Source organism: Delphinapterus leucas, chromosome 6 (genome assembly GCF_059928025.1).
Source record: "Delphinapterus leucas isolate spDelLeu-1000000601 "Yukka" chromosome 6, BTC_Dleu_Yukka2, whole genome shotgun sequence".
Classification (NCBI taxonomy): domain Eukaryota; kingdom Metazoa; phylum Chordata; class Mammalia; order Artiodactyla; family Monodontidae; genus Delphinapterus; species Delphinapterus leucas.
In genome coordinates, this window is record NC_143134.1 from 44,932,587 (window position 1) to 44,943,000 (window position 10,414).

General features: G+C 44.0%; 1 protein-coding gene and 1 long non-coding RNA gene across 4 annotated transcripts in view; one reads left to right on the forward strand and one right to left on the reverse strand.

The window, feature by feature from the left end:
* Positions 1 to 3,891, reverse strand: part of NFX1 (nuclear transcription factor, X-box binding 1) — an 87,895-nt gene extending 84,004 nt beyond the window's left edge. For 2 of the 3 annotated variants that reach the window (XM_089912512.1, XM_022551554.3), the window contains exon 1: positions 3,477 to 3,890. In XM_089912512.1, coding sequence (XP_089768638.1) covers positions 3,477 to 3,501 — 25 coding nt within the window. In that variant the 5' untranslated portion in view covers positions 3,502 to 3,890. Of the gene's footprint in view, positions 1 to 3,476 lie in introns of all 3 variants that reach the window. The other variant, XM_022551553.3, reaches the window with a different exon arrangement.
* On the forward strand, positions 1,311 to 8,088 carry LOC149748929 (uncharacterized). Its single transcript, XR_016393430.1, has 2 exons — positions 1,311 to 3,650; positions 4,100 to 8,088. It is a non-coding gene; the product is annotated as an uncharacterized LOC149748929 (long non-coding RNA).
* Positions 8,089 to 10,414: the final 2,326 nt, after the last annotated feature.

Below are 10,414 nucleotides of genomic sequence, written 5' to 3' on the forward strand. Positions count from 1 at the left end.
AAAGTTACTTTCCTAGGGACTTTGTATAAAACAGTCTCTATACGAGGTCTATGTTTCCTGTGAAGGTGGTAGGTTCAGGGTGCTTGTGGAAGACTGATCATCTCATATCCAGCAGCCTCACCAACAGCTACTGCTAAATTGCTAAGGAAAACTGCTCACCTGGGCTATCGGGTATTATTTATAAACGTGTTTATCTTTATCGACAAATGTGAGGTCAGCAAACAGTTCGGGGTGAGACATCAATCAGCAGGTTCAATGTGGTCTTTCAAAACTCTAAGATAGCATTAAGTAAACAGGCTTTGGAGTCAGCCAAAATCAGTTTAAAGTCTGGCCCTCCAACTTATAGTATGAGCTTAGGGATAGCACCTGATTGCTTTTAGCCTTAGTTTCCTCATACATGACAAAAGTTGATAATACTATTCCAAAGGGTCATTGTGGAATTTAAGTAAGACTTCACACAGACAGTACTTAGCAGGATCAGTACAGCTCATCTCTTTCCCCCAGGAATATATTTTAGGTTTTCCATACATAATCTCTGTAATATGGTCCAGAATTCCAGAGTCTCAAAAATTAAGCACATGCCCCTTCAACCTACTCATTTTTACCCCCAACATGCTTCTTTATAGTCAACTCAGTCTCTGAAGTCCAAAGATGAAATGATTTGCTTAAGGATACAAAACCAGTTAGTAGCAAAGTCAGAACTATGTGTATCATACAGAATATTCTATGAATCAATAGGGCCTGGAATTTGCGTTTAAATCCCTGCCCATCACTGTGTCTTTATGCGAGTTACTTAATCTCAATAATGGAATAGTAAAGAGTTGCTACTTCAAAGAGTTGCTATGAAGATTAAAGCAAGGTTAGTAACATGCATAAAGTGGTTAAAATAGTGCTTTATTATTGCCGTTAGGGCTACAAACTATCTGAAACACAGACTTGACCACAGATGGGTGCAGGGCACAGCCTGTGGGGTTTCAGGTTTAATAATAAGCCCTAACATTTATTAGGTACTTAACATGTGTCAGGCACTATTCTAAGCACTTTGCATATGTTAACTCATTTAATCTTCACATTCCTGATGAGAAAATTGAGACACTGTAGAGAGTAAGTAACCTGCCCAAGGCCACAGGGGTATTCCAAAGCAGATTCAGGATTCCACCCCAAGCTATGTGACCCTAGAGATCACACTCTTATATTACGCTCCAATGTGAGAGGTTGGGTGGCTCATACTACAGAAACATATACTTAAGAACTGAGCGAGATCATAAAGGTCACAGGGTAACCTCTGTCTCAATCCAGGATTTGTCCTGAAAGCTTTCAATGGGCAGAATTCTGGGGGTGGGGTGGAGGGCCTTACAAAACGGCAAGAGGATTAGACAAATTCAGAAGGTGGCAGAGAAGCTGTTCCAGAAATATAAGAGATAACTTAGAGGGGTGTATGGGTAGATTAGACCAAGTGGGTATTGTGTAGTTTTCTTCTGCTTGAAGAAGCAAGGCTGTAAAAGGGGCAGAAAAACATCAGTAAAGTTGTCCAGAATAGCCTGGTAAAGGATGGGAAGAGGGTGTTTTCATGTTAAGCAGCAAAGAGTTGATGCAACTTGAGAATCTAGACACGGCAGCACCTATTCATATAAAGTATGTGTTCCACCAGACATGAGGCAGTGGGCAAAGCCCTCTGAAAGATCCTTAAGAGACATAAGGAAGGGGGAAAGGGCACAGGAAACTGAACACAAAGATCTGAGACACCTTTATTTTTTCACTATTTTGAGCAGCTGTAAGTTACTCAATAAATAGGATGTCTCATCCCCAAGGCTTGGCTATAGTGCAAGTTGTACCCAAGATAAGATCAAGGTAAGATAAGATAAGATCCAAGATAATACCATGGTAGGTGATCAACGGGTGGGTGGAGCAGAGTAAGGGAAAATCCAACTGTAGATTATAGAGTCCAGAGACAAAGTTGGCACTGGAGAGTCTGCCCATGGGCAGAAAGATACCCCTTGGACTGGGCTGGTGTTCCAGGACAACAGCAGGTAAGAGAATTAAACCTTGAGTGGGGATGGAGGTGTGGGTTAGAGATGATGCTGAAATAAGAACATGGAATAGGAACTAAGGCAAAAACAAACTAAGGCACAGGAGACAGACTGGAGAGGTCTTTGGACTAGGAGACTTTGCCTCAGTAGGTGGGGCAGAGGTTGTAACCTGGGGCACAACACCATAGCCCCAAACTATGACTCACAACTAGCACCACTCAATTCTGCTTCAAACACTGAATGGTGTAGAAATGGGCCAGAAGTAAGCCTAACGATAGGAAGACCAACGGATCCAATTTAGAGGATTTGGGGAAAAAATGGGTGGGAGAAGAACAAAACACCAGCCTAACAAGGTCCCTACACTCCAAGATGAATTAATACCTAAATCAGGACGAGGGTACACCAATGCAGTGTGTTATCCAACTTTTTTGACCAAGACCCACAGTAGTAAATACATTTTACCTGCCACCAAGTACACAAATACATATATACTCTTCTCGGTGCCCCAACAGCTGGTAGGTAGCAGAACGAAGACTCAAATTCATGACTGTTCACAAACCTCATGCTGCACACTGCTGCCCTGTTTTTCAGAGTGGGTCATGAAATCAAATCATGCAGTGGGTTGGGACAAGTATTTTTTCAAACGAAATATGTAGTAGAGTGCATTGCATATAGGAAGGAAAACCACTGCTTCTTGAAATTTTTGGTTCGCTTTTATATTTATGTCTGTGTGCACTGAGGTCACCATGTAAAATATTCCTTTTCGGTCACTGTCCAAAGAGTTGGGAAAACAAAGATCTAAGGCACCCTGAAGGAAATGGAAATGGATGTTTTATTAACAGCCAAATGAGGCTGTCTCTGCACACAAAGGCAACTCCGGGAGGGGAAGTAAGCTAACAATTGTGTAACAGGTACAGCAGCGGCGGGAACCTTCAAATTGACTTATTTACTCCCAATTTACAGATGAGGAAAACGAGACTTCACACTGAGAGTTCGTGGCAGGCTGACACTGGAAACCACGGGTGCTCGGCTCGCGCACGCGCCGCTGCCCCAGGACGCACGAATACATCTTAAGCGCAGCGAGCAAACCCGCCGTGCGTCGAGAGCCCGACACCGTCACTGGCGGTGACCCGGCCGACGCCCGCCTGTCGGATGTCGCTGCCCTAGGAAGGCCGGGCTGAGCCCTGGAGAGGGCGGGACACCCACATCGACTCAGCAGGACAAACCCATTTTCCTTAGAAACCAGGTGCCGGGCTTCACTACGCAGTCAAGGATGGTTAAGACCTCGGTTCGCACGACGCGCGTGGCTTGGCCCTTCCGAGCCACTATCTCCAACCCTAGTACGCGCCACTCTCGCGATACGAATGGCCGGTGCCCTAGGACTCGTCACTGACTCAATTTCCGCTCCCCGAGAGGGGCCCAGTCCCGCGCGGGCCAGGACAGTACCTGAGACAGGAGGCGCCTCCGCCATCCCGTGCCGCAACACCTTAAGCGAGCCCTGCAGCCCAGCGAGCGCTGTCACCCGGTCACGTGCCTTGGACTTCCGGCGCCGCGACAATATTCGCTTCTGCGCGCCCCGTAGACGGCCACGGAGTTTGCGCGGCCTGAGTCAACTGTGCGGTGCGTCCGTGACGTCAGACAGGCGCGCCAGGCTCCGGGCTGAAGGAGGTTGCTAGTGGCTGTAGGTGGCTAGGATACCAGGAGGATAGGCGGGCCCGGACTTGCGTAATCAATAGTTGTTTTCCTTTTGAGAGTCCCTGTGCTCTCCTGTTTCACCCTCCCATCCAACCAGCTTCACCTGGTTTCTGGAGTCACCTCAGACAGCACCTCCTTACTAGAGTAGTTCAGGCTTAGGATTAAAACAAAAACTAAGTAGTCAAAAGGCGGTCTGGGAAAAAATACCTGCAAAACAAACGATCAAAGGCTAACATACAAATAGCTCTTATAAATCAGTTTAGAAAACGAACACCCATTTATTAGAAATGATAAAGGACTTGAACGGGCAGATGGACACAACGTGAGGGGGGAAAAGTTTGGAGGCACTGATAATTTTTTTTTTTTTTTTGCAGTATGCGGGCTTCTCACTGTTGTGGCCTCTCCCATGGCGGAGCACAGGCTCCGGACGCGCAGGCCCAGCGTCCAGGGCTCACGGGCCCAGCCACTCCGCGGCATGTGGGATCCTCCCGGACTGGGGCACGAACCCGTGTCCCCTGCATCGGCAGGCGAACTCTCAACCACTGCGCCACCAGGGAAGCCTGGCACTGATAATTTTTAAAGTGCAAAATGTTTTGAGCGAATGTGTGGTGTTCTTTTCTTTGTGTGTTTTGTTGTTGCATTACTAACTAGAACACAACGTTGAAGTGTGAAGCACCTGCATTTGTAAAGTAATTCACTGGTCCAGGCTTTCCCCAAAACACAAAATAGAGTCATTCATTCACATACATTCTAATGCCTATTTTTGTCTTAGGCATTGCTCTAAGTGCTGGAGGTTAATGGTGAAAAAGACAAACATGGTCTCTGCCCTCAATGAAGTGCATTGTCTAGTAGGGGAGGTTAAAACTAAGTAATTTATATTTACAAATAATTTGCGTTATGAAAGAAATAAGTAGGGTAGCAGTGATAGAGAGTTACTAAGATCTGCTCCAGAAAAGGTGGCCAGTTTTCTTTGAGTAAAAGAACAGATGAGAAGGGTATAAGCTATGTGAAGATTCAGAGGGAATAGCATGTGCAAAAGCTATGGAGGAAGGAAAGCGCTTGAAGTGTTCAAGTCATTGAAATATTTGCTGGAGAGCAGTAAGCAAGGAGAGTGGCACAGTATGAAACTGGAGAGGTAGGTAAGGAGATCACGTGGATCACCTGCAGGCCATGCTAATGGATTTTATTCGAAGAGCAACAGGAAGTTAAAAGGTTCTAAGGAAAGAAGTGGTATTGTTACCTAACTGAACACGGGTCTGCTCACTCCATGCGAAGCAAAGCCAATCTACTGACACCAGATTTTGGTGAAGAAAAGTACAGTGCTTATTGCAGGGCACCAAGCAAAAGAGTGAGAGACAAGCCTCAGATCCACTCCAAATTGGTTTTTGAGTTAGGGTTTTTTTCGTTTTGTTTTGTTTTTTAAAGAGGAAGATAAAAGAGGCTGGGATTGATGATCATCTGGTGACATTTCTTAATCATAGTTTCGGGAGTCAGGATGTCTCTGGTTTACAAGTCTCTGGGCTGTGGTCCATGGCTTGGGAGCTCATCTTGTCCTGAGTTTGTACGTTAATGATCCCTATAATAGCGATTTTAGTACATTAACAATGTTACTGACAACAGCAATTTTCGTCATCTGATTCTGGTTGATTAATGTTCAGTTAGCACAGGATAGAGGTCAGAAGGAACACAAGAAAGGGAATAAAGTCTTGGATAGAGAGATTAATCATAAACTCAGTAAGGGAACTCGGTTTTAGGGGCACTCAGTTTCAGTGTCTGAATTACCCTTAAAGATTTCTCATGCTCCCGGGTGAAGAGTGAATTGTGGGGGAGCAAGAATATAAGTGGGCAGAAAAGTTGCATTTTTGTATTATGTTAATACTGAAGATGGTGGCCTTGGACTAGAGTGACAGCAAATGTGATGGAGAGGAGAGGGCAGATCTAAGGTATATTTGAGATTTAACCATTATCCAGCTTCCAAATGTTTTTTAAACCAAAAGGTATGATGCGATAATCTCATTGTTCTGTTAATTTGAATTTCTCTGATTACTGAGTCTGAACACTTCTTAGTGCCCTTTTGAGTTTCTCTTTTTAGATTGCTTATTCACATCCTCTGCCCATTTTTCTGTTGGGGTTGCTCAATTTTTCTTGCTGATGGTTTCTTGTATACTGTAGATATACGACTTGTATATCTTGTCAGTTTTAGACATTTCAGCTGTCTTCTATGATGTCCATTAGTTTTATCCTTCATTGATAAAAGGATTAAACATAAATCCTTAATTTTGACAGATAAGTTCATCAAACAAAAAACCTTATCATCCCCTTTAGAAATTACCAGTTGTATCAGTCTGAGTCTAGTCAGGAGAGAGGAACCACATAGTAATTTGAACAGGGAAGGTTTTATTTACTTAAAGACATTAACTATAACAAGGGATTAGAGTAATAAGGGACTGACTAGTAAAGAAGTAAAAGAGAACTCTCAAAGAATACAGGATTAGCAATGTAAGGAACAGCCACTTCCTCTAGGGCTGAGATAAAGTGTCCAGTGAAGATCACCCCAGAGCTGAGGTGCAGACTTTGTTAGAGGGGATGCGCCTATGGCTCACTAGATAGGGAAGCTGCTGTGGTGCTGCACTGGTGGAAGTTGCCAGAAATCTACCTTATATGGTGCTGGGGAAAGCCATTCTTGGTGACGAGTCTCACAAGAGGCCGTCTACTACAAACCACTTTGCAGGGGGAGGTGCCAGGAGAAATTTCTGGCTGCTGGCCATCATACACTGAAGAAACCAGGTGCTGAAGCACAGGAACCAGACGCTGGAGAAGCTGCCTACAGCACAGAACCCTGCCCAACCCAAGCACTAGAAACAGGAAAGGAAACCCTTTCCTCCTGCAGTATCTCTCTGTTGCCCTCTACTGACAAAGCTTAATACCTGCCAGCTGGTAAAGGATAAGTATTTAAAGGGCCCAAATCCATTTCACAGAGCAGGCAAAAAGGATAAATTTGGAACTGAAAGTCAATAATCCATAACTGGCATACTAGGGAACCCACTCATTATTTCCAAAACTTGTCAATAAATGGAAGTAAGCAAGCATTTATCCTGCCTTTCCTATACAAACAGTGCTTCACCCAACATACCAAAAGTTATGACAAACAACAAAAGCAGTGCTCAGGTGGGAATTTATAGCTATATATACTTACATTAAAAAAGAAATCCAGGGGCTTCCTGGTGGCGCAGTAGTTGAGAATCTGCCTGCAAATGCAGGGGACACGGGTTTGAGCCCTGGTCTGGGAGGATCCCACATGCCGCGGAGCAACTAGGCCCGTGAGCCACAACTACTGAGCCTGCACATCTGGAGCCTGTGCTCCGCAACAAGAGAGACTGTGATAGTGAGAGGCCCGCGCACCACGATGAAGAGTAACCCCCGCATGCCACAACTAGAGAAAGCCCTCGCACAGAAACGAAGACCCAACACAGCAAAAATAAATAAATCCTACCCCCAACATTAAAAAAAAAAGAAATCCAAACAATGGAATATTATTCAGACCTAAATAGAAATGAGCTATCAAGCCATGAAAAACACATGGAGGAAACTTAAATGCAAATACTAAGTGAAAGAAGCCAATGTGAAAAAGCTACATACTGTATGTTCCCAACTATTGTATATAACATTCTGGAAAAGGCAAAACTATGGAGACAGTAAAAAAAAAAAAATCGTGGTTTCCAGGGATTAGAGGGAAGGAAGGGATGAATAGGCAGAGCATAGAGGATGTTTAGGGAAGTGAAACAACTCTGTATGATACAATACTATAATAGTGGGTTCACTGTCAAAACCAATAGAATGTACAACACCAAAAGTAAACTCTAATGTAAACCATGGACCTGGGTGATGACGAGTCAATGCAGGTTCATGAATGGTAACGAATGTCCCACTCTGGAGCAGGACGTCTCTAGTGGGAGAGGTTGTACATGTGTGGGGACAGGGCGTGTATGGGAACTCTCTGTACGTCCTGCTCAATGCTGTTGTGAACCTAAACTGCTCTAAAAATATTTGTTTTAGTTTTAATTTTTGGCTGCTCCGCTCGGCCTGCTGGATCTTGGTTCCCCGACCAGGGATCGAACCCACACCCCCTGAAGTGGAAGCGTGGAGTCTTAACCACTGGACCGCCAGAAAAGTCCCCTTAAAAAGATTTATTAATAAAGAAGATAGATCTCAAATCAGTAGCCTAACCTTCTACCTTAAGGAACTAGAAAAAGAAGAGCAAACTAAACCAAAACAAGTAGAAGGAAAGAAATAATAAAAGTCAGAGCAGGAATTAATGAAATAAAAAATAGAAAAACAATAGAAAAAAATCAACAAAAACAAAGTTGATCCATTCACCAAAAACATCAAAGTTGATCAGCTTTTAGCTAGACTGACCAAGAAAAACAAAAAAAGAGAAAAATTCAAATCACTAAAATTAGAAATGAAAGAGGGGACATTACTCCCAACCTTATAAAAATAAAAAGGATCATAGGTAATACTATGAACAAAAGTGTATGCTAGCAAATCAGATCACCTAAATGAAATGGAAAAATTCCTAGAAATACACAAACTATCAAAACGGACTCGGAATTCCCTGGCGGTCCAGTGGTTAGGACTCTGTGCTTCCACTGTAGGAGGCCCAGGTTCGATCCCTGTTTGGCGAACTAAGATTCCACAAACCGTGTTGCGTGGCCAAAATAAATAAATAAATAAATAAAACGGAGTCAAGAAGAAATAGAAAATCTGAATAGACCTATAACAAGTAGAGATTGAATTAGTAATTAAAAAAAAAAAAAAAAAACTTCCCACAAAGCCAGGCCAGATGGCTTCACTGGTGAATTCTACCAAATGTTCAAAAAATTGACACCAATCCTTCGAAAATTCTTCCAAAAAACAGAGGAGAAAGTAATACTTCCCAATTCATTCTCTGGATGAAAACTCTGCCTTAAGGCAATCATTGCCTATCTCTTCACTGCAGAAATTTATGGCAACAGTCAGACTGCTTGTCCATGAAAACAGGTTCGTACTCATCAGGCACCCTCGGACAGTGGTTCTTAACGTTAGCTACACATAAGAACTACCTGGGGAGGGACTCCCTGGTGATGCAGTGGTTGAGAGTCCGCCTGCCGATGCAGGGGACACGGGTTCATGCCCCAGTCTGGGAAGATCCCACATGCCGCGGAGCGGCTGGGCCCGTGAGCCATGGTTGCTGAGCCTGCGCGTCCGGAGCCTGTGCTCCGCAACGGGAGAGGCCACAACAGTGAGAGGCCCGCGTACTGCAAAAAAAAAAAAACAAAAACAAACCCCTAACTCAAAGACCAAGCTGGAGTGGATCTGAGACTTGTCTCTCACTCCCTTGCTTGGCACCCTGCAATAAACCCTGACTTGGCTGCAAACACCCGCTGTTAGTTTGGCTCTCTGTGCCATGGGCACACGAGCCCATTGATCGGTTACTGCTCCAGGGAGGGGAAACTGTATGAGCAGAGGCAGGGAATGACTGTAGGCAGATGCAGGAGAACTAGAACAGGACTCTTACTAGCAAGTGACAGGAACCCAATTCCAACTAGTTTAAGCAGAAAAGGGGGTTTGTTGGCAGAATTCTCAGTTCACAGAACTAAAGGAGGAGTTACAGAGACTTGGAGCACTCTGAGAATCTCAAAGATCAGAAGTCAGGGCTCAGTGCCATGAGGATTCTTTCATTCTGCCTCTTGGCTGCTCTCTTGACTCAATATCTCAAACTTCTCAGACTGATAAAGAGTAAAAAAAAAAAAAAAAAGGGAAAGCATTTCCCCTTAGAAAATTTGAGGGATGAACTTCAATAGGCACAAATCTGGTTACAAGCCCACTCCCATAGTGGAGAAGTAAAGGTAGGGCTACTCTAATTGGTATTTTTCCAATAATCACACATTTGGAATTGGGGAGGCAGTTCTCTAAATGAAAGAGAATGCTGTTCTGAAAAGACTAAGCAATAAACCATTACAGGGAGGCAGGGGCCAATAGGCAGCTTTTTAAGCCCTGCTGGAGGTGTCAGGGAACCAGGACTTTATGCAAGGGAAGGCAGGTCATTTCTTCGCAAAGGCTATGTGAACGATGTCCAAGCCAAAGAGAGTTGAAAAGAGAAAAGGAGGGGCTGGATTTGAGAAACACATAGGGGTTAAAAGCAGGGTTTAATGATTAATTGAATGTGTAGGATGAGGCAAAATGTAGGCATCAAGGACAACTCAAGAGCTTTCTGTTCTGCATGATGGAGGATAATGGTTCCATTAGCTGAGGCAGGGAAAACAGGAGGTTAGGTCTGGGGGAAAGATAATGGTTGTCTTGGCTATTTGAATGTGAAGTGTTTGTGGGCTTCTGGAACATCCAGATTACTCTTAGGCAATGATTGGATATAAACAGGATTCTGAAACTCAGGGTCAAGACCAGGGATACAAGTATAGACTTAGAAGTCAGCAGTTAAAGCCACGAGAATAGCTGAGATTATTAAATATAAGTGAGCAGGGAAAGAAGTACTGTGGATAAAGGCTGAACTCCTGAGGAACACCAACATTACAGGGTTGGAGAGATGAGAATTTCAGAAAGGAATCTTGGAGGGAATAGTCAGAAGAATAGAAGAACCACGGGATACCATCACAAAAGCCAAGGGAAGAGAGACTGGTAGAATGACTGTT